At 40.0% G+C, this 25,016-nt stretch overlaps 1 protein-coding gene across 1 annotated transcript; it reads left to right on the forward strand.

Moving 5' to 3' along the window:
- The first annotated feature begins 12,179 nt into the window (after positions 1-12,179).
- Positions 12,180-15,623, forward strand: LOC311580690 (ubiquitin carboxyl-terminal hydrolase 17-like protein B). Its single transcript, XM_084752376.1, has 2 exons — positions 12,180-12,291; positions 13,340-15,623. Exons 1-2 carry the CDS (start codon positions 12,264-12,266, stop codon positions 14,770-14,772), a joined length of 1,461 nt encoding a protein of 486 aa, XP_084608502.1. The 5' UTR covers positions 12,180-12,263; the 3' UTR covers positions 14,773-15,623.
- Positions 15,624-25,016: the final 9,393 nt, after the last annotated feature.

Raw genomic sequence — 25,016 nt, forward strand, 5'->3', positions numbered from 1 at the left:
ACCAACAGGAAGCGCTTCAGGAATGCAACCATCTCAATCCTGTGCCGACCCTCGGGAGACCTCATCCTACTCTTCCAGCCAATGCAGTTATAATTCACCAGTCCAGACACAGAGGGGACTTGGGCAGGAATCCTCTTGACAAGGATAATTTCGTATGTCCCAGTTCTGCCAAGCTCCTGAGTGCTTGGGGCCCTATGAACACTGGGCAACGCTGCAGTCAGGGAGGGAGGCAAAGGTCTAAGAAGAAGAAGAACAGCAAGCAAGGGTGGAGGCTTCTGGTTGCTTACTAAAGCTCACTCCACTCCTGGATCCTGAGTCCTGTGGACGCTCCTTGAACATGATGCCCTTGGAATGAGTGATTTGGATTTGCACCCGAGGCAGGACAAAATGGCTCACCCTCCAAGTGTGGATCTACCCTGTCTTTGTGTCCTCCTCTGGCGTTGGTGAGACTCTGAGGCTCAGATAGTTTGCATGTAGAAGAAACTGCCCAGGGTCCTAGAACAAGCAAAATACCTGAAAGCTTCTAGATTCCTGGGGGAGGAGTGCAGTGCCCTCTACTGGAACTCATGGACTCTGAGAAGAGTAGAGTCTAACTCACCACCCAGGATTTCCATTTAGTCAATATCGTACAGAGGGTCCTAGAAACTTACAAGAAGATTATTATGAAGGACAGATCTGGGCCCAGGGATCCTGCTCAAACTATGACACCAGCCAGGGATTATACCTGCAATTAACACCCAATCCTGACACGGATATCCCCAATGGACAGGACATTCTCCACAGTCGAGTGGAAAGTGGGGACTGAATCTCACATGAGCTCTGGTGCCTCATATTTGACCACCTCTTTTTGATTGTGAGGCCGGGTGGCGCTCAGCAGAAGGATCACAGGCCACCAAAGACAGACTTGATACCCTATGAGGATATATAGGGGGAGGAGGTTCTCCTCAGTTACATTTATTGGGGAGTGGAGTAGGGCAAAAGTAGGAGGAAGGGAGGAATGGGAGGATACAAAGAATGGGATAATGGTGGAGATGTAATGTGAATGAATTTTTTTTAAAAAAATAAAAATAAAGTGCTGGCACCTGTTATAACTGCCTTCTGTAAAGTTTTTCTTTGGGGTTTTTGCTATGGGATGATTTGTTGGTTTGGTTTGCTTTGGTTTGTGGAGACAGGGTCTCTCTGTGTTAGCCTTGGCTGTCCTGAATTCACTTAGTGGACCAGGCTGGACTTAAACTCACAAAGATCTGCCTGCCTCTGCATACAGAGTGCTGGAATGAAAGGTGTGTGCCATCACGCCTGGCTGTAGGGCATCTTTCATTCAATGTACTTGAGCAGTAGTTCTTTTTTTTACCAAAAAATTCTATTACTTCACATTCTTTGTTGGTCTTTTATTTTTTATGTCATGAATACAGATCTGTCAGTGACATGAGGATAAGACGTTGAGTCTTTGCTTGGTTTGACAAAGTTCTAGAGATTTCTGACTGTCCAATATGATCTCTAGACATCTAGAACTGCTGTTGAGGTTTTGGCTTGACAAAGTTCCAAAGATTTCCAGTTGATCACCACTGGCCCTCAATCCTGTTTGTTTGTTTGTTTTTCTTTTTCTTTTCTTTTCTTTCTTTCTTTTCTCTTCTTTTCTTTTTTTTTTTTTTGGGATTGGATATTTCTGTGTAGCCTTGTCTTTCCTGGATTCACTTTGCACACCAGGCTTGCCTTGAATTCACAGAGATCCACCGGCATCTATCTTCCTAGTGCTGGGATTAAAGGAATGGGTCTCCACACCCTCCCCTTAAATCTTAACAATGGTCTAGAAATATTATTTAGAAATCTGATATTTCTCCTCAAACTATGTTTTCTCTTTATTTCTTAACCCTAGGAAAATCATACAGGGAAAAAAATTCCCACACAGGCTCTGGCTAGACTTGGAATGTGGTTTGGGCCTATAGTACCTAACTGAATTCTGCCCACCGTTTGAGTCCAGAATCTCTCGCTGGACCTTTGGGGCACTCTGTGCCCAGAGAACCTAGCTGAACTCGGTGGGCAGTTTGGTCCCTTAGACTCTAGATGAAAGCAGTGCACGGTTTGGACACAGAGTCACTGGCTGAAATTATCAGGCAGTTTGGGCCCAGAGATTCTAGCTGAACTCGGCAAGCTCAGTGTGCAGTTTGGGCCTGAGACCCTGGTTGGACTCAGTGCTAACTGGACTAAGTGCAGGGATTAGGCCCCGAGACCCACTTGGGTTCAGAGATGTGAGCTGGACTCAGTGTGTATACAATTTGTGCCCTGTGACATTAACCTGGACTCTATGGGCAGTCTGCGTCCCGAAACGCTACCGGGAAGCAGAGACGAGTGGAGCATCAGAGATACGGGATGATGGAAATCTTAAGGGGGGGAACAGGGAGTACAGTGGCCATCAGACCCCCTACACTGGACCAGCTACAGTCCCTGGAGAGCTCCAGTGCCATAAGGGGACCAAAAAGGCTGTGGACACATTGGCCTAATCCAGTGCATGTTCTGAGACCCAGGATGAGTACAGGGGAGCTGTGGATCACTGGCTGTGAGAGGCCCAAACTACAGGGCTGGCTTCCTGCCATCCAGACCAGTGAAGCATCACAACTTCCAGCCTCAGGAAATCAGGAGAAATCAGGTGAATCTATCCCCGGAGCCCTCCACCCAAATCCAGAGGCTACCTGCCAATAACAGAGATGGCAAGATGACTAAAGGACAGCGTAAGATCATACACAAGAAATGCCAAAACAATATGGAACCTCCAGATCCCAGCTATCCCAAAGAAAGAAACCCAGAGAAGTCAAGTACAACAGAAATACAAGAAAATGACCTCAAATCCTTCCTAATGAGGATGATAATGGAGGAAATAAATAAAATTCATAAACAAATGCAGGAAGATGCCACCAAACCGGTGGAAGACATAAAAGAGGCCTATACAGAGGCACTGGAAAACAAATCCGGAAAATGCAAGCAACAAAATGAAGAAAATCAATAAAACTGTTCAAGTTCTGAAGGCTTATAAAGATGCAATGGAAGAAAATGAGGAATATACAAACAAATCAAAGAAATCAATAAAACAGTTCAAGATCTGAAGAAGAAAAGGGATTCAATGATAAACACACAGAAAGAGGAAAAACAGGAAAATGAGAGCTCAGAGAACTAGGTGAGCAACACAGAGGTGACCCTGTCTAACAGAATCCAAGAGATGGAGGAATGAATCTCAGGTCTAGAAGATACAATCATAGGTCTTGAAACAACCATTAAAGAAAACGAAAAATCTAGAAAAATCCTGACACAGAACATTCAAGAAATCAAGGACACCATGCAAACAAGACATCTGTGGGTAATAGGCATTGAAGAACAAGAAGATGCCGGACTCTAAGGCCCAGAAAATATACTCAACAAAATCATAGAAGAAAACTTCCCCAATCTAAAGAAAGAGATGGCTATAAACATACAAAAGGCTTACAGAACACGAAATAGAATAGACCAGGAAAGAAAAACTGCCAGTCACATAATAATCAAAACGCATAGCATACAGAACAAAAAAAAATATTAAAAGCTGCCAGAGAAAAGGGCCAAATAACATGTAATGGCAAACCTATGAGAATTACACCAGACTTCTCAGTAGAGACCATAAAAACCAGAAGGGCCTGGACAGAGATTCTGCAAATCAGAAGAGACCACAGATGCCAGGCCAGACTACTTTACAAAGCAAAACTATCAATAACCATTGATGGAGAAAACAAAGTATTCCATGACTAAAACAAATTCAAACAGTACCTATCCACAAATCCAGCTTTACAGAAGGTACTAGAAGGACTACTCCACCCCAAAGGGACAAGCTACAACCAAAACTACACAGGAAACAGATAACTACACCATCACAAAAACACAACCACACAAACACTCTACTAGAACCAACATCAAAATTAAGACTCTTAACAGTCCCTGGTCACTAACATCTCTCAACATCTATGGTCTCAATTCTCCAATACAATGCCACAGACTAACTGACTAACTGAATGGATGCATAAGCAATATCCAGCATTCTTCTGCATTAAAAAACACATCTCACCCATAAATGTAGACATTACCTCAGGGTAAATGGCTGGAAAAATGTTCCAAACAAATGCTCACAAGAAGCAAGCAGGCAGAGCCATTTCAATATCTAACAAAATAGGCTCCAACCAAAATTAATCAAAAGAGACGAAGAAGGTCACTTCATACTCATCAAAGGTAAAGTCAACCAAGATGACATCACCATTCTGAACACCTATGCTCCAAATAGAAGGCCACCCACATTTATAAAAGATCTGTTAGTGAAGCTTAAAACACACATTGACCCCCCACAATAATAGTGGGAGACTTCCAAACCCCACTCTCACTGAAGGATAGGTCATTGAAACAGAAACTAAGCTCAGAAATAACATCATTAACCAGTGAGTGACATGAATCAAATGGAGCTAACACATATCTACAAAAACTTTCACCCAAACAAAAAGGAATATACCTTCTTCTTTGCACCCCATGGAAACTCTACAAAATTGATCACATAGTAGGTCACAAAGCAAGTCTCAACAGATACAAGAAGATTGAAATAATACCATGTATCATATCAGATCACCATGGTCTTAGGCCAAACTTCAACAACAACAGAAATAACAAGAAACCTACACATACATGGAAACTAAACAACACTCTAATTAATGACACCTGAGTCGGGGGAAAAAATAAAGACATTAAAAAATTCCTGAAACTCAATGAAAAAGAAAGAACATCATACCCAAATTTGTAAAACACATGGAAAGCAGTGCTAAGAGGAGAGTTCATAGCACTAAGTGCCTTTAAAAAGAAATTGGAAAACATCCCACATAAGCAACTTAGCAACACAGCTGGAATCCCTAGGAAAAAAAAGAAGCAGAAACACCCAAGAGGAATAGATGTCTGGAAATAATCAAACTCAGGGCTAAAATTAATAAATTAGAAACAAAGAAAACAGTAAAAAAATCAACAAAACCAAGAGCTGGTCCTCTGAGATAATCAACAAGAAGAACAAACTGTTAATCAAACTAACTAAAAGGCAGAGAGACAGTATCCAAATCAACAAAATCAGAAATGAAAAGGGAGACATAACAACAGACACTGAAGAAATACAAAGAATTATAAGATCCTACTTCAAAGGCATATATGTCACAAAATTTGAAAATCTAAGGGAAATGGATGATTTTCTAAATCAACTCCGCTTGCCAAAATTGAGTGAAGAACAGACAAACAAGCTAAATAGTCCCATTTCCCCTATAGAAATAGAGGCAATCATTGATTGTCTCCCAACCAAAAAAAGCCCAGGGCCAGACAGTTTCACTGCAGAATCTACCAGACCTTCAAGGGTGTGCTAATAGCAATACCCTTCAAGCTACTCGAAAAGATAGAAATGAATGGAACATTACCAAATTCATTCTATGAGACCATAGTCACATTGGTACCTAAACTTCCCAAAGACCCAATAAAGAAAGAGAACTTCAGAACTATTTCTCTTATGACCATTGATGCAAAAATACTCAATAAAATATTTGCAAAAGGAATACAAGAACACATCAAAGATGTCACTCAACATGAACAGGTAGGCCTCATTCAGGCATACAGGGGTAGGTTAATATATGGAAATCCATCAATGTAATCCACCATGTAAACAAACTGAAAATAAAAAACCATATGATCATCTGCTTAGATGCAGAGAAAGCACTTGATAAAAAAGAACACCCCTTCATGTTTAAGATTTTGGAGAGATCAGGAATACAAGGTATGTACCTCAACATGATAATGGCTATATACAGCAAGCAAATAGCCAGAATCAAATTAAAGTGTGAGATATTCATGGAAATTCCTCTAAAATTTGGAAGAAGGAAAGACTGCCCATGCTCTCCATATCTCTTCAATATAGTACTGGAAGTTCTAGCCAGAGCAATAAGATAACAAATGGAGACCAAGGGGATACAAATGGGAAGAGAGGAAGTCAAATTATCCCTATTTGCAGAGGATATGATAGTGTACCTAAGTGACCCAAAAAAAATTCCACCAGAAAACTGCTACAGCTGATAAACAACTTCAGCAAAATGGCTGGATACATAATTATCTCAAAAAAGTCAGTAGCCATCCTATATACAAATGACAATCATGCAGAGGAAGAAATTAGGAAAACTACACACTTCACCTTAGCCATAAGCAATATAAAATATTTAGGAGTTACTCTAATCAAGCAAGTGAAGAGCTTGTTTGGAAAAAGTTTCAAAATTCTGAAGAAAGAGATTGAATGTGACATGAGAAAATGGAATGGTCTTCCTTGCTCAGGGATTGGAAGAATTAACATAGCTAAATGGCCATCTTACCCAAAGCGATTTACAGATTCAATGCAATCCCTATCAAAACACCTACACAAAAATGTAAAGATATTGAAAGATCAATTTTCAACCTCATATGGAAATACAAAAAAACCAGAATAGCGAAAAAAATCTTGTACAATAAAAGATCCTCCAGAGGATTCTCCATACCTGATCTCAAGCTGTACTATAGAGCAACAGTAATTAAAACAGCATGGTTCTGGTACAGCATTAGGCTCTTTGATCAGTGGAATCAAATCCAAGACCCAGATATGAATCCACACATATATGGTCATTGGAATTTTGATAAAGAAGCCAAATATGTTCAATGGAAAAAGGATAGCATCTTCAACAAATGGTGCTGGTCGAACTGGATGTCTTCATGTAAAATAATGCAATTGGACCCACATTTGTTACCATGCATAAAACTCAAGTCCAAGTGGATCAAAGACATCAACAGAAGCCCAGAGACACTAAATTGGAAAAAGTGGGGAAGAGCCTGGAACACATTGGCCCAGGAGACAACTTCCTGAACAGAACACCAACAGCCCAGGCATGAAGGTCAACAATTAATAAATGGGACCTCATCAGGCTGAGAAGTTTCTGTAAGGCAGGAGACACTGTCAAGAGAACAAAGCGACAGCTTACAGACTGAGAAAAGATCTTCACCAACCCTACCTCTGACAAAAGTCTAATTTCCAAAATATATAAAGAACTCAAGAAATTAAACACCACCAAACCAAATAACACAATTGAGAAAAGGGGCTCAGAACAAAACAGTGAATTCTCAACAGAGGAATTTCAAATGGCTGAGAAACACTTAAAGAAATACTCAACCTCTTTAGTCATCAGGGAAATGCAAATCAAAACAACTCTGAGATTCCATCTTATACCCATCAGAATGGCTAAGATCAAAAATTCAAACAACACCACATGCTGGTGAGGATGTGGAGATAGAGGCACACTCCTTCATTGCTGGTGCGAATGCAAACAATTACAGCCACTTTGGAAATCTATCTGGTTTTATCTCAGAAAACTGGGAGTAAGGCTTCCTCAAGACCCAGCTATTCCACTCCTTGGAATATACCCAGAAGATGCTCCATCACACACCAAGACCATTTGCTCAACCATATTCATAACAGCCTTATTCATAATAGCCAGAACCTGGAAACAGCCTAAGTTTCCCTCAGTAGAAGAATCGATAAAGAAACTGGTACATTTACACTATGGAATACTACCTATTTCTTAATTGGATTATTTGGTTTGATGGTGTTTAATTCCTTGAGGTCTTTATATATTTTGGATATTAGCCCTCTGTCAGATGTAGGGTTGGCGAAGGTCTTTTACCAGTCTGTAGTCTGGCTCTTTCTTCTGTTGACAGTGTCTCCTGCGTTACAGAAGCTTTTCAGTTTCATGAAGTCCCATTTATTAACTGCTAGTCTTAGAGACAGAGATGTTGGCATTCTGTTTAGGAAATTGTCTTCTATGCCAACAAGCTCCAGGCTCTTCCCCACTTCTTCTTTTAACAGATTTAGTGTAACTGGTTTAATGCTGAAGTCTTTGTTCACCTTGAACTCTAATTTTCTGTAGGATGATTTGCATTTTTCTACTCACAGACATCCAATTAGACCAGCACCATTTGTTGTAGATGCTATGTCTTTTCCTCTGGATGGTTTTGGCTTCTTTGACAAAAATCAACTCTCCATAGGCATGTGGGTTTATTTTTGGTTCTTCATTTGGATTCCATTGATCCATCTGTCTGTTTCTATGTCATTGCCATGCAGTCTTTATTATGACTGTTCTACAGTACAGCTTGAGATCAGGGATGGAGATACCTCCAGAAGATCCTTTTATTGTACAAGACTGTTTCAGATATACAGTGTTTTTTGTTTTTCCATATGAAGTTGAGAAGTGTTCATTCAAGGTCTGTAAAGAATTATGTCAGCATTTTAATGGAAATTGAATTGAATCTGTAGATCACTTTTGATAAGATGCCATTTTTATTTTGTAAATCCTACTGGTCCATTTTCAATTTCTTTCTTCAGAGACTTGGAATTATTTTCATATCAATCTTTCCCTTGTTTGGTTACAGTTACAGAAAAATACTTTATGTGTTTCATGACTATTGTGAATTGTATTGTTTCTCTAATTTATTCTCAGCCTGTTTGGATTTTGTTAAAAGAGGGCTACTGATTTGTTTTAGTTGATTTTGTGTTCAGGAATGTTGATGAAGGTTTTTGGTTTTTTTGTTTTGTTTTGTTTGTTTTGTTGTTGTTGTTGTTGTTTTTGTTTTTTTTGTTTTTTTGTTTTTCGAGACAGGGTTTCTCTGTGTAGCCTTGGCTGTCCTGGACTCCCTTTGTAGACCAGGCTGGCGTCGATCTCACAGTGATCCACCTGCCTCTGCCTCCCAAGTGCTGGGATTAAAGGCGTGTGCCACCAAGGCCCGGCTTTTTTTTTTTAATATTTATTTATTTATACAGTACGCTGCCTGCATGTAAGCCAGCAGGCCAGAAGAGGGCACCATATCTCATTATAGATGGCTGTGAGCCACCATGTGATTGCTGGGAATTGAACTCAGGACCTTTGGAAGAACAGGCACTGCTCTTAAACTCTGAGCCATCTCTCCAGCCCCGAAGGTTTTTAATAATCTGTAGGAATCGTTGTGTAGAACTTTTGTCTTCATTTATGTATATATAGTTTGGTATCATATATATGAAATATATGATATATATAATTATGTATTATATCATCTACAAATAGTGATCTTTGACTTCTTCCTTAATAATTTTTATCCCTTTTACTTCTTTTAGTAGTCTTATTGCTCTAGCTAAAACTTCAGGTATTATACTGAAGAGATACGCATTGATTGAAAAGCCTTGTCCTGTCCCTGATTTCAGTGGAATTGATTTAAGTTTCTCACCATGTAATTGGATGTTTGCTATTGGCTTACTATATATTGCCTTTACTATGTTTAGGTATGTGCCTTGTATTCCCACTCTATCCAAGAATTTTAACATGAATGGGAGTTGGATTTCATCAAATGCTTTTTTGGCATCTAAGGAGATGATCATGTTTTTTTTTTCTTTCAGTTTACTTATATGATGGATTACATGATGGATTTCTCTATGTTGAACCACCCCTGAATACAGGGAGTGAAGCCTACTTGGCATAGTGAATAATATTATTGATGTGTTATTGTATTTGCTTTGAGAGTATGTTGTTGAGTAAATTTGCATCACTGTTCATAAAAGAAATTGGCCTAAAATTCTTTCTTTATAGAGTCTTTCTATAGTTAAGGTATTAAGGTGACTGTGGCATCATAGAATGAATTTGGTAATGTTCCTTCCGTTTATATTTTGTAGAACAGTTTAAAGAGAATTGGTATTAGGTCTTCTTTGAAGGTGTGGTAGACTTCTGCATCAAATTCATCAGGCTCTGGGCACTTTTTGGTTGGGACATTTTCATGACTGCCTCAATTTCCTTAGGAGATATAGTACTATTTAGTTTGTTTACCCGATATTGATTAAATTTTGGTAGTTAGTATCTATCAAGAAAATTGTCCATTTGTTTAGGTTTTGAAATTTTTTGGCATATAGGCTTTTGAGGTATGACCTAACGATTCTTCGAATTTCCTCACTGTCTGTTGCTCTGTCTCCCTTTTCATTTCAGATTTTGTTGATTTGATCACTCTCCCTTTGCCTTTTAGATAGTTTGGCTAAGGGATTGTCTTTCTTATTGTTTTCTAAAAAGGACAAAACAAAAAAAAACAGCTCTTAGATTTGTTTATGTTTTGAATTATTCTCTTTCTTTCTAATTTATTGCTTTCAGCCTCAAATTTAATGATTTCCAGGCATCTACCCCTTGTTGGTGAGCCTGCCTCTTCATGTTCTAGAGCTTTCAGATGTCTTGTAAAGTTAATAGTATGGGATCTCTCCAATTTCTTCTTAAAGGCACTTAGTACTGTGAGATTTCCTGTTAGCACTGCTTTCATTGTGTCCCATAAATTTTGGTATGTTGTGCCTTTGGATACTTTGAATTCTAGGAAGCTTTTCATTTCTTTCTTACTTTTTTTTTTTTTCATTTCTTACCCAGACATCATCACATAGGGAGTTGTTCAGTTTCCATGAGTTTGTAGACTTTCTGTTATTTCTCTTGTTGTTGAATCCCAGCTTTAATCCATAGTGGTCTGATAGGATGCAAGGGGTTATTTCGATCTTTTTGTGTCTGTTAAGGTTTGCTTTGTGACCAAGTATATAGCCAAATTTGGAGAAAGTTCCAATAGGCGCTGTGAAGTAGGTGAATTCTTTCCATTTTGGGTGAAAAGTTCTGTCTGTATTACTTAGGTCCATTTGATTCATGATGCCTATTAGTTCCATTGTTTCTCATTTAGTTCCCACACGATTATCTATTAATGAGTGTGGGGTGTTGATGTTTCCCAATATTAAAGTGTGGGGTTCAATGTTCGATTTAAGCTTTACTAATGTTTCTTTTATGAAGATAGGTGCTTCTGTATTTGGGGCATAGATATTCAGCATTGCAATATCATCTTGGTGTATTTTTCCTTTAATTGGTATGAAGTGTCCTTCCACATCTATTTTGATTAGTTTTGGTTGAAGGTATACTTTATTAGATATCAGAATGCCTACTCCAGCTTCTTTCTGGGCTCTGCTTGCCTGCAATAAGCTGAGCTTCTGGGAACTGAACCACTTGGAACTGTCTAATAAACAGTATTTGTCTTCCATCAGAGTCTATAACTCCTGAGAGAGTAATCATTACTAAATACACAATAGACTACCACTTTCTATGCAATTTAAAATTTTTAGTGTACTACTCGTAGCATTGACATTAAATTATTTTAAAACTTAACTCCAAAATACAACTAAGTGAGATATATGAAGTATTTAGTGTCCCTACTTGGATTACCTGGATGTACATCCGCAAGTCTGTGAAAAATGAGGATGTTTCTTTCCTATTTTAATGTCCTTTTCCTTAACTTTGTGTAATTCTAGCATGTCTCTGCTGTGAGATATTTCAGAGAAGCAACAGTAACAGGTATCTATGTTATTGGTGAGGGTTTGAATGAGAAATGTTCCCACAGGTTTGGATATTTGAACAACTTGTCTTCAATACTCCTCAACTAAGAGTCTCTCCTGCTCCTTAATTAGGGTCAGCTGGTTTCTTGCTCTGCCTCTTAACCTAGGGTTAATTCTGTTAAATCCAGTGGCCAAATAGCTCTTGGATTAAAGGTGTGTGTAAGGCTGGTTGAACCACACCTTAATCCCTTGTTTACAATAAATAGAAAATTCTTGGATTAAAGGTGTGTTAGGGTTCAACTAAAAGAACAGGGATTTACAATTCAAGCACAGGGATCTCAGTGGGATCAAAGATCCTATAACAAGTCCCCAAGAATGTTAGGAACAAACCTTTGGTCCTAAAAGGAATGTTGCCTCAGGGCATTTTCTGAGCCCCTGCATTCTGTTGTTACTAGGAAAACCAAACCTTGAGGCACCTAGGGATAGCAATTGGAATGTAATCTGAATAACCTGTTTTGTTTTTTTTAAAATAAGAAATTAAATTAATTTTCAAAATTACAATACAAGCCTCGGCAAATGGAGCTGTATCCAGGAAAATGGCCTCCAAAGAGATCAGATTTCTGAGAGGCTATCTAGAAGCCACACCTACAATGCCTGATTCAATTCAAGGATTGTAGGGTGTGGCTGTTCTGGCATGGGTTAGTGGGCGTGGCCACAGAATTAGATATAAGACTGAGCATTCAGGACCAGTATTCACTTGCAGGCAGGTTCAGCAGAGAAAGACAACCTTCTGCTCCCTTAGAGGACTCCAGCCCAGTACTTGGAAGAGGCTTCTGGTGACATGGAGGCTGCTCAGCTGTTCTTGGAAGGTAAGTCTCACTGGATGGACTTTAGGGTTCTGATGAGCTGCTGATGACAAACCCCAGACTCAGGCAGTTGTAAAAGCAAGGAGTGTTTCTTCTCCAGAGATTCCAGTATGCAAGGACCATCACCTTTTCCAAAATGGAAACCTTAAAATGAGGTTTTCAGGCTTAATTTATAGTCAAAGGGTCTTGTAATGACTTTAAAACTGATTGGTTAGAAGCAAATCTGAGTTACAAGGCAATTGAGGATTGGGTGCTTGTTTTGGGACTCTTCCTACTGTCAACTCTGTCTATTGTAAAATAGGTATTTTGTAGTCATTAAGGTGTGCCTTCTACTCATGACTGACCTTTACTTTGATTGGATAGGGCAAGCTGTGTTCTTTTCTTGGAACAGCAAGGGCATAAAGGAATATACACATACTTTTTGGTCACCTGATGGCCAGGGCGTGCCGGCAAACTCTAACAGTCCCTGAGTTGGGGAGTGAGGATTAGAAAAAAGTCAGAGAGGACAAAAGTGATTACTGAGAAAAAAGGAGAAAAGGTTTAAGGGGACCAGCAATCAATACTGCAGCCCTAAGTTTATTGGTAAGAACATCTTTAATCACTTTCCAGACATGGGGACAAGATCAAAAATCATTCTCAGGACCCACTAGTGACCCCTGCACAAGTTTTCTCAAGGACCCACGCCGTCCTAGAATCAGTAGTTGTTGAGTGCCTAGATGGCAGAACATCATACTGTCCTTCTCAGCAGGTCCCCTTAACGTTTAAATCCTGACAGAGAGCGTGAGAGTGCCACCTGTAGACAGAGAGAGCCTTTTCTAATTGGTCCCAACAACTTTGCCTGAAAGCTGATTGCCTGTTGCCCTAGAGCTGTGGCTTTTCCAGGAGATGTTTTCCTGAAGTCTGAGAAACAGAAACTCTGACCTAGTCAGGCAAAGCGGAGAACTGAAGCCTGCCATGGAGTCAGGCTAGCCTATAAAATATTTGTTCTCCTCGGCATGTCCCCCATGAGTGCTGTTAACTTTAAATTCCCTTTGTGTTCTTGTTCTAAAAGCAGAGCCAGTCGTGTTTTCACCTGCCGCTGTTGGCCTACACCAGAAGAAAGCTCAAGTGGCGGCCATGCTGGGTGCCAGTGGGAAGCACAGTCCGAAGAGGGAGAAGTTCCATGGCGTGGGAGCCGGGCTCAAGAACATTGGCAACAGCTGCTACCTGAATGCAGCCCTGCAGTGCCTGACGCACACGCCACCGCTGGCCACCTACATGCTGTCGAAGGAGCACTCTCAGAGCTGTCTTCACCAGGAAGGCTGCAGGATGTGTGCTATGGAAGCTCATGTGGCCCAGAGTTTCCTCCACTCCGGGGATATCATGCAGCCCTCACAGGAGTTGACTGCCGCCTTCCACAAGTACATGCAGGAAGACGCCCACGAGTTCCTCATGTTCACCCTGAATGCCATGGATGAAGCCTGCCTTCGAGGGAGCCTGTGCTCGGAGCCCCACTCTCAGGTCAGCACCCCAATTCAGGAGATATTTGGAGGTTCGTGGAGATCTCAGATCAAGTGTCTCCACTGCCAGGCCACTTCAGACTCCTTGGAGCCTTTCCTGGATATCCCCCTGGACATCTGCACAGCTCAGAGTGTCACCCAAGCCTTGGAGGAGTTAGTGAAAGCAGAAGAGCTCTGTGGAGAAAATGCCTACTCTTGTGGTAGTTGTCGGGAGAAAATGCCAGCTTCCAAGACCCTGACAGTTCAAGCAGCCCCGAAGGTTCTTCTGCTTGCGTTAAATCGCTTCTCAGGCTTCATGGGTGACAAAGTAGACAGGAAAGTGAGCTACCCCGAGTCCCTTGACCTGCGGCCATACATGTCTCCACCTAATAGGGGACCATTGGTGTACACCCTCTATGCCGTGCTGGTCCATGATGGTGTGACTTGCCTCAGTGGACATTACTTCTGTTGTGTCAAAGCTGGCAACGGGAAGTGGTATAAGATGGATGATTCTAGGGTCACCCTGTGCGATGTGGCTTCGGTCCTCAGTGAGCCTGCCTACCTGCTCTTCTATGTCCAGAGGACTGATCTCAAAAGGGACAGTGTCAAGGAACCCGGAAGCAGAGTCAACCAGGCTCTCTGCCCCAAATCCCAGGTTAGGATATCCTGCCAGAGAAAACTCAATATGGGCCCTGCCGTAGAAGCAGCTGCGGGAGAGGAACGGGGCCTCACAGAGAATTCAGCGACCAAAGAACCCTGCTTACACCAACGGGAAGCGATTCAGGAACGCAACCATCCCAATCCTGTGCCGACCCTCGGGAGACCTCATCCTACTCTTCCAGCCAATGCAGTTACAATTCCCCAGTCCAGACACAGAGGGGACTTGGGCAGGCATGCTCTTGACAAGGATAATTTCCCATGTCCCAGTTCTGCCAAGCTCTTGAATGCTTGGGGGCCCTATGAACACTGGACAACGCTGCAGTCAGGGAGGGAGGCAAAGGTCTAAGAAGAAGAAGAACAGCCAGCAAGAGTGGAGGCTTCTGGTTGCTAACTAAAGCTCACTCCACTCCTGGATCCCGAGTTTTGTGGACGTTCCTTGAACATGAGGCCTTTGGATCAAGCGATTTGGATTTGTACCCGAGGCAGGACAAAATGGCTCATCCTCCATGTGTGGATCTACCCTGTCTTTGTGTCCTCCTCTGCCCTTGGTGAGACTCTAAGGCTCAGACAGTTTGCATGTAGGAGAAACCGCCCAGGGTCCTAGAACAAGCAAAATACCTGAAAGCTTCTAGATTCCTGGGGGAGGAGTGCAGTGCCCTCTACTGGAACTCATGGCCTCTGAAAAGAGTAGAGTCTAACTCACCACTCAGGATTTCCATTTAATCAATAAAGTACAGAGGGTCCTAGAAACCTACAAGAAGAACATTATGAAGGGCAGATCTGGGCCCAGGGATCCTGCTCAAACTATGACATCAGCCAGGGATTATACCTGCAATTAACACCCAATCCTGACACAGATATCCCCAATTGACAGGACATTCTCCACAGTCGAGTGGAAAGTGGGGACTGAATCTCACATGAGCTCTGGTGCCCCATATTTGACCACCTCTCCTTGATTGTGAGGCCAGGCTGCACTCAGAGGAAGGATCACAGGCCACCAAAGACAGACTTGATACCCTATGAGGATATATAGGGGGAGGAGGTTCTCCTCAGTTACATTTATTGGGGAGTGGAGTAGGGCAAAAGTAGGAGGGAGGGAGGAATGGGAGGATACAAGGGATGGGATAATGGTGGAGATGTAATGTGAATGAATTTGTTTAAGAAATAATAAAAATAAAGTGCTGGCACCTTTTATAACTGCTTTCTGTAAAGTTTTTCTTTGGGGTTTGAGCTATGGAACACATTGTAGTGACGATTTGTTGATTTGGTGTGCTTTGTTTTTTCAAGACAGGGTCTCTCTGTGTTAGCCTTGGCTGTCCTGAATTCACTTAGTGGACCAGGTTGGACTTAAACTCACAAAGATCTGCCTGCCTCTGCCTGCAGAGTGCTGGAATGAAAGGTGTGTGTCATCACGCCTGGCTGTAGGGCATCTTTCATTCAATGTACTTGAGCAGTAGTTCTTTTTTTTTCCAAAATATTCTTTTACTTCACATTCTTTGTTGGTCTTTTATTTTTTATGTCATGAATACAGATTTGTTAACAACATGAGGATAAGACGTTGAGTCTTTGCTTGGTTTGACAAAGTTCTAGAGATTTCTGACTGTCCAATATGATCTCTAGACATCTAGAACTGCTGTTGAGGTTTTGGCTTGACAAAGTTCCAAAGATGTCCAACTGATCACCACTGGTCCTCAATCTTGTTTGTTTGTTTGGTTTTTCTTTTTTTTTGGTTTGTTTTTTGACAGTGGATTTTTCTGTGTAGCCTTGGCTTTCTTGGATTCACTTTGCACACCTGGCTGGTCTTGAATTCACAGAGATGCACCTGCATCTATTTTTCTAGTGCTGGGATTAAAGGCATGGGTCACCTTACCCTCCCCTTAAATCTTAACAGTGGACTAGGAGTAATGTTTAGAAATCTGATATTTCTCCTCAAACTATGTTTTCTCTTTATTTCTTAGCCCTAGGAAAATCATACAGGGAAAAAATTTCCCACATAGGTTCTGGCGAGACTTGGAACGTGGTTTGGGCCTAGAGTACCTAACTGAATTCTGCCAACAGTTTGAGCCCCGATTCCCTCGCTGGACCTTGGGGGCAGTTAGGGCCCAGAGAACCTAGCTGAACTCGGTGGGCAGTTTGGTCCCTAAGACTCCAGATGAGCTCAGTGCACGGTTTGGGTGCAAAGTCCCTGGCTGAAATTATCAGGCAGTTTGGGCCCAGAGATTCTAGGGGAACTGGCAAGCTCAGTGTGCAGTTTGGGCCTAAGACCCTGGTTGGACTCAGTGCTAACTGGGCTAATAACAGGGATTAGGCCGTGAGACCCACTTGGGTTCAGGTATGTGAGCTGGACTCAATTGTGTACAATTTGTGCCCTGTGACATTATCCTGGATTTTATGGGCAGTCTGGGTCCCGAAAAACTACTGGGGAGCAGAGACCAGTGGAGCAGCAGAGATCCGGGATTATGAAAATCTCGGGAGAAAAGGCAGTAAAGTGGCCATCAGACCCCCTACACTGGACCTGCTACAGTCTCTGGAGAGCTCCAGTGCCATAAGAGAACCCAAAAGACTGTGGACACATTGGCCTAATCCAGCGCATGTTCTGAGACCAGGGCCGGTACAGGGGAGCTGGGGATCACTGGCTGTGAGAGACCCAAACTACAGGGCAGGCCTCCTAATATCCAGACCAGTGAAGCATCAGAACTTCCAGCCTCAGGAAATCAGGAGATATCAGGTGAATCTATCTTCGGACTCCCTCCACCCAAATCCAGAGGCTACCTGCCAATAACACAGATGGCAAGATGATTAAAGGACAGCATAAAATCATTCGCAAAAAAACCCAAAACAATATGGAATCTCCAGATCCCAGCTATCCCAAAGAAGCAACCCAGAGAAGTCAAGTACAGCAGATATACAAGAAAATGACCTCAAATCCTTACTAATGAGGATGATAATGGAGGAAACAAATAAAATTCACAATCAAATGCAGGAAGATGCCACCAAACCGGTGGAAGTCATAAAAGAGGCCTATACAGAGGCACTGGAAAACAAATCAGGGAACTGCAAGCAACCAGATGAAGGAAACCAATAAAACTGTTCAAGTTCTGAAGGCTTAAAATGAGGCGATAGAAGAAACTCAGGAATATATAAACAATCAGATCAATGAAATCAATAAAACAGTTCAAGACCTGAAGAAGAAAATGGATTCAATGATAAACACACAGAAAGAGGAAAAACAGGAAAATGAGAGCTCAGAGAACTAGGTGAGCAACACAGATGTCACCTGGTCAAACAGAGTCCAAGAGATGGAGGAACGAATCTCAGGTCTAGAAGATACAATCATAGGTCTTGGAGCAACCATTAAAGAAAAAGACAAATCTAGAAAAATCCTGACACAAAACATCCAAGAAATCAAGGACACCATGCAAACAAGACATCTGTGGGTAATAGGCATTGAAGAACAAGAAGATGCCAGACTCTAAGGCCCAGAAAATATTCTCAACAAAATCAAAGAAGAAAACTTCCCCAATCTAAAGAAAGAGATGGCTATAAACATACAAAAGGCTTACAGAACACGAAATAAAATAGACCAGGAAAGAAAAACTGCCAGTCAAATAATAATCAAAACACATAGCATACACAACAAAAAAAATATTAAAAGCTGCCAGAGAAAAGGGCCAAATAACATGTAATGGCAAACCTATGAGAATTACACCAGACTTCTCAGTAGAGACCATAAAAACCAGAAGGGCCTGAACAAAGATCCTGCAAACCAGAAGAGACCACAGATGCCAGGCCAGACTACTTTACCCAGCAAAACTATCAATAACCATTGATGGAGAAAACAAAGTATTCCATGACTAAAACAAATTCAAACAGTACTTATCCACAAATCCAGCTTTACAGAATGTACAAGAAGGAAAACTCTACCCAAAAGGGACAAGCTACAACCTAAACTACACAGGAAACAGATAACTACACCATCACAAAAACACAACCACACAAACGCTCTACCAGAACTAACATCAAAATTAAGGCTCTTAACAGTACCTCCTCGTTAATATCTCTCAACATCAATGGTCTCAATTCTGCAATACAATGACACAGACTAACTGAATGGATGCATAACCAAGACCCAACATTCTTCTGCATTCAAGAAACACATCTCACTCATAAAGATAGACATTATCTCAGGGTAAAAGGCTGGAAAAATATTCTAAGCAAATGGTCACAAGAAGCAAGCAGGCATAGCCATTTCAATGTCTAACAAAATAGACTTTCAACCAAAATTAATCAAAGGAGATGAGGAAGGACACTTCATACTCATTAAAGGTAAAGTCAACCAAGATGACATCTCCTTTCTGAACATCTATGCTCCAATACAAGGCCACCCACATTTGTAAAATATCTGTAGTGAAGCTTAAATCACACATCGATCCCCACACAATAGTAGTGGGAGACTTCAACACCCCACTCTCACTGAAGGATAGGTCATTGAAACAGAAACTAAGCTCAGAAATAACATCATTAACCAGTGAGTGACATGAATCAAATGGATCTAACAGATATCTACAAAAACTTTCATCCAACAAAAAGGAATATACCTTCTTCTTTGCATCCCATAGAAACTCTACAAAATTGATCACATAGTAGGTCACTAAGCAAGTCTCAACAGATACAAGAGGATTGGAATAATACCATGTATCATATCAGATCACCATGGTCTTAGGCCAAACTTCAACAACAACAGAAATAACAAGAACCCCACACATACATGGAAACTAAACAACTCTCTAATTAGTGACACCTGGGTCAGAGAAAAAATAAAGAAATTAAGGAAGTCCTGAAACTCATTGAGAATGAAGGAACAACATACCCAAATTTGTAAAACACATGGAAAGCAGTGCTAAGAGGAGAGTTCATAGCACTAAGTGCCTTTAAAAAGAAATTGGAAAACATCCCACATAAACAACTTAGCAACACAGCTGGAATCCCTAGGAAAAAAAAGAAGCAGAAACACCCAAGAGGAATAGATGTCTGGAAATAATCAAACTCAGGGCTAAAATTAATAAATTAGAAACAAAGAAAACATTAAAAAAATCAACAAAACCAAGAGCTGGTTCTCTGAGATAATCAACAAGAAGGACAAACCGTTAACCAAACTAACTAAAAGGCAGAGAGACAGTATCCAAATCAACAAAATCAGAAATGAAAAGGGAGACATATAAACAGACACTGAAGAAATACAAAGAATTATAAGATCCTACTTCAAAGGCATATATGTCACAAAATTTGAAAATCTAAGGGAAATGGATGATTTTCTAAATCAACTCCACTTGCCAAAATTGAGTGAAGAACAGATAAACAACCTAAATAGTCCCATTTCCCCTATAGAAATAGAAGCAATCATTGATTGTCTCCCAACCAAAATAAGCCCAGGGCCAGACAGTTTCACTGCAGAATCTACCAGACTTTCAAGGGTGTAATAATACTAATACACTTCAAGCTACTCCAAAATATAGAAATGAATGGAACATTACCAAATTCATTCTATGAGGCCATAGTCACATTGGTACCTAAACCTCACAAAGACCCAATAAAGAAAGAGAACTTCAGACCTATTTCTCTTATGAACATTGATGCAAAAATACTCAATAAAATATTTGCAAAAGAAATACAAGAACACATCAAAGATGTCATTCAACATGAACAGGTAGGCTTCATTCAAGGCATACAGTGGTAGGTTAATATATGGAAATCCATCAATGCAATCCACCATATAAACAAACTGAAAATAAAAGACCATATGATCATCTCCTTAGATGCAGAGAAAGCATTTGATAAAATCCAACACCCATTCATGTTTAAACTTTTGGAGAGATCAGGAATACAAGGCATGTACCTCAACATGATAAGGGTTATATACAGCAAGCCAATAGCTGAAATCACACTAAAGAGTGAGATACACAAGGAAATTCCACTACAACTGGGAACAGGGAAAGGCTGCCTACTCTCTCCATATCTCTACAATATAGTACTGAAAGTTCTACCCAGAGCAATAAGACAACAAAAAGAGATCAAGGGGATCCAAATGGGAAGAGAGGAATTCAAATTATTCCTATTTGCAGAGGATATGATAGTTTACCTAAGTGACCCCCCAAAAAATTCCACCAGTGAACTCCTACAGCTGTTAAACACCTCCAGCAAATTGCATGGATGCAAAGTTAACACAATAAAATCAGTAGCCATCCTATATACAAATGACAATCATGCAGAGGAAGAAATTAGGAAAACTACACACTTCACCTTAGCCATAAGCAATATAAAATATTTAGGAGTTACTCTAATCAAGCAAGTGAAGGACTTGTGTGGAAAAAATTTCAAAATTCTGAAGAAAGAGATTAAACATGACATGAGAAGATAGAATGATCTTCCTTGCTCATGGATAGGGAGAATTAACATAGCTAAATGGCCATCTTACCCAAAGCAATTTACAGATTCAATGCAATCCCTATGGAAACACCTACACAAAAATGTAAAGATATTGAAAGTTCAATTCTCAACCTCACATGGAAATACAAAAAACTCAGAATAGAGAAAACAATCTTGTGCAATAAAAGATCCTCCAGAGGATTCTCCATACCTGATCTCAAGCTGTACTACAGAACAACAGTAATTAAAACAGCATGGCTGGTTGATCAGTGGAATCGAATCCAAGACCCAATATGAATGCACATACATATAGTCACTTGATTTTTGATAAAGAAGGCAAATATGTTCAATGGAAAAAGGATAGCATCTCCAACAAAGTGTGCTTGTCTAACTGGACGTCTACATGTAAAATAATGCAATTGGACCCACATTTGTCACCATGCATAAAACGCAAGTCCAAGTGGATCAAAGACATCAACAGAAGCCCAGAGACACTAAATCAGAAAAAGTGGGGAAGAGCCTGGAACACATTGGCCCAGGAGACAACTTCCTGAACAGAACACCAACAGCCCAGGCATGAAGGTCAACAATTAATAAATGGGACCTCATCAGGCTGAGAAGCTTCTGTAAGGCAGGAGACATTGTCAAGAGAACAAAGCGACAGCTTACAGACTGGGAAAAGATCTTCACCAACCCTACATCTGACAAAGGTCTAATTTCCAAAATATATAAAGAACTCAAGAAATTAAACACCACCAAACCAAATAACCCAATTGAGAAAAGGGGCTCAGAACAAAACAGTGAATTCTCAACAGAGGAATATCAAACGGCTGAGAAACACTTAAAGAAATGCCCAACCTCCTTAGTCATCAGGGAAATGCAAATCAAAACATCTCTGAGATTCCATCTTATACCCATCAGAATGGCTAAGATCAAAAATTCAAGCAACACCACATGCTGGTGAGGATGTGGAGATAGAGGCACACTCCTTCATTGCTGGTGGGAATGCAAACAATTACAGCCACTTTGGAAATCTATCTGGTTCTATCTCAGAAAACTGGGAGTAAGGCTTCCTCAAGACCCAGCTATTCCATTCCTTGGAACATACCCAGAAGATGCTCCAGCACACAACAAGAACATTTGCTCAGCCATGTTCATAGCAGCCTTATTCATAACAGCCAGAACAATGAAACAGCCTAAGTGTGCCTCAATAGAAGAATGGATAAAGATACTGTGGTACATTTACACTATGGAATACTACCTATTTCTTAATTGGATTATTTGGTTTGATGGGGTTTAATTTTTTGAGTTCTTTATATATTTTGGATATTAGCCCTCTGTCAGATGTAGGGTTGGTGAAGATTTTTACCAGTCTGTAGGCTGGCTCTTTCTTCTGTTGACAGAAGGCAAAAGGTACCCTTTGCCTTACAGAAGCTTTTCAGTTTCATGAGGTCCCATTTATTAACTGCTAGTCTTAGAGACTGAGATGTTGGCATTCTGTTTAGGAAATTCTCTTCTATGCCAATGAGGCTCAAGGCTCTTCCCCACTTTTTCTCTTTACAGATTTAATGTATCTGGTTTTATGCTGAGGTCTTTGTTCATCTTGAACTTTAGTTTTCTGTAGGATGATATGCATTTCTCTACTCATAGACATCCAATTAGACCTGCACCATTTGTTGTAGATGCTTTGTCTTTTCCTCCGTATGGTTTTGGCTTCTTTGACAAAAATCAACTCTCCATAGGCATGTGGGTTTGTTTTTTTTTTTTTTTTTTTTTTTGGTTCTTCATTTGGATTCCATTGATCCATCTGTCTGTTTCTATGCCTTGCCATGCAGTCTTTATTATGACTGTTCTACAGTACAGCCTGATATCAGGGATGGAGATACCTCCAGGAGATCTTTTATTGTACAAGATTATCTCAGCTATTCAGTGTTTTTTGTTTTTCCATATGAAGTTGAGAATTGTTCATTCAAGGTCTGTAAAGAATTATGTCAGCATTTTCATGGAAATTGAATTGAATCTGTAGATCAGTTTTGATAAGATGCCATTTTTACTATGTAAATCTTACTGGCCCATGGACATGGGGGATCTTTACATGTTCAATTCCTTTATTCAGAGACTTGGAATTATTTTTATATCAATCTTTCCTTTGTTTGGTTACAGTTACAGAAAAATACTTTCTGTTTTTCGTGACTATTTGAAGGATGTTGTTTCCCTAATTTATTTCTCAGTCTGTTTTGCTTTTGTATAAGGAGGGCTATTAATTTGTTTTAGTTGATTTTGTATTCAGTAACATTGATGAAGGTTTTTAATAATCTCTAGGAATTTCTTTTGTAGAACTTTTGTCTTCATTTATTTCTATATAATTTGGTATCATATATCTGATATATATAATTATATATTATATCATCTACAAATAGTGATCTTTGACTTCTTCCTTTCCAATTTTTATCCCTTTTATCTCCTTTAGTTGTCTTATTGCTCCAGCTAAAACTTCAAGTATTATATTGAAGAGATACACATTGAGTGAAAAGCCTTGTCCTGTCCTTGATTTCAGTGGAATTCATTTAAGTTTCTAACCATGTAATTTGATGTTTGCAATTGGCTTACTATATATTGCCTTTACTATGTTTAAGTATGTGCCTTGTATTCCCACTCTATCCAAGAATTTTAACATGAATGGGAGTTGGATTTTGTGAAAGGCTTTTTTGGCATCTAAGGAGATGTTCATGTTTTTTTTTTCTTTCAGTTTACTTATATGATGGATTACATGATGGATTTCTCTATGTTGAACCACACCTGAATACAGGGAGTGAAGCCTACTTGACCATAGTGAATAATATTCTTGATGTGTATTGTATTTGTTTTGAGAGTATGTTGTTGAGTAAATTTGCATCACTGTTCATAAGAGAAATTGGTCTAAAATTCTTTCTTTATAGAGTCTTTCTACAGTTAAGGTATTAAGGTGACTATGGTAACATAAAATGAATTTGGTAATGTTCTTTCTGTTTATATTTTGTAGAACACTTTAAAGAGAATTGGTATTAGGTCTTCTTTGAAGGTGTGGTAGACTTCTGCATCATCAGGCCCTGGGTTCTTATTTGTTGGGACACTTTTGATGACTGCCTCAATTTCCTTAGGAGATATAGTACTATTTAATTTGTTTACCTGATATTGATTGAATTTTGGTAGTTGGTATCTATCAAGAAAATTGTCTATTTCTTTAGGTTTTCAAATTTTTTGGCATATAGGCTTTTGAGGTATGACCTAACGATTCTTCGGATTTCCTCACTGTCTGTTGCTCTGTCTCCCTTTTCATTTCTGATTTTGTTGATTTGATCACTCTCCCTTTGCCTTTTAGATAGTTTGGCTAAGAGATTGCCTTTCTTATTGTCCTCTAAAAAAAAAAAAGCTCTTAGATTTGTTTATTCTTTGAATTATTCTCTTTCTAATTTATTGCTTTCAGCCTCAAATTTAATGATTTCCAGGCATCTACCTGTTGTTGGTGAGTCTGCTTCTTTATGTTCTAGAGCTGTCAGTTGTCTTGTATAGTTGGTAGTATGGGATCTCTCCAATTTCTTCTTAAAGGCACTTAGTACTGTGAGATTTCCTGTTAGCACTGCTTTCATTGTGTCCCATAAATTTTGGTATGTTGTGCCTTTGGATACTTTGAATTCTAGGAAGCTTTACATTTCTTTCTTTCTTTACATTTGTTACCCAGACATCACTACATCGGGAGTTGTTCAGTTTCCATGAGTTTGTAGACTTTCTGTTATTTCTCTTGTTGTTGTTGAATCCCGGCTTTAATCCATAGTGGTCTGATAGGATGCAAGGGGTTATATCAATCTTTTTGTATCTGTTAAGGTTTGCTTCGTGACCAAGTATATGGCCCAATTTGGAGAAAGTTCCAATAGGCGCTGTGAAGTAGGTGAATTCTTTCGAGTTTGGGTGAAAAGTTCTGTCTGTATTACTTAGGTTCATTTGATTCATGACGCCTATTAGTTCCATTGTTTCTCATTTATTTCCCACATGATTATCTATCTATTAGTGAGGGTGGGGTGTTGATGTTTCCCAACATTAAAGTGTGGGGTTCAATATTCAACTTAAGCTTTACTAATGTTTCTTTTATGAAGATAGGTGCTTCTGTATTTGGGGCATAGATAT

Source organism: Acomys minous, assembly GCF_964271855.1.
Source record: "Acomys minous genome assembly, chromosome: 2".
NCBI lineage: Eukaryota > Metazoa > Chordata > Mammalia > Rodentia > Muridae > Acomys > Acomys minous.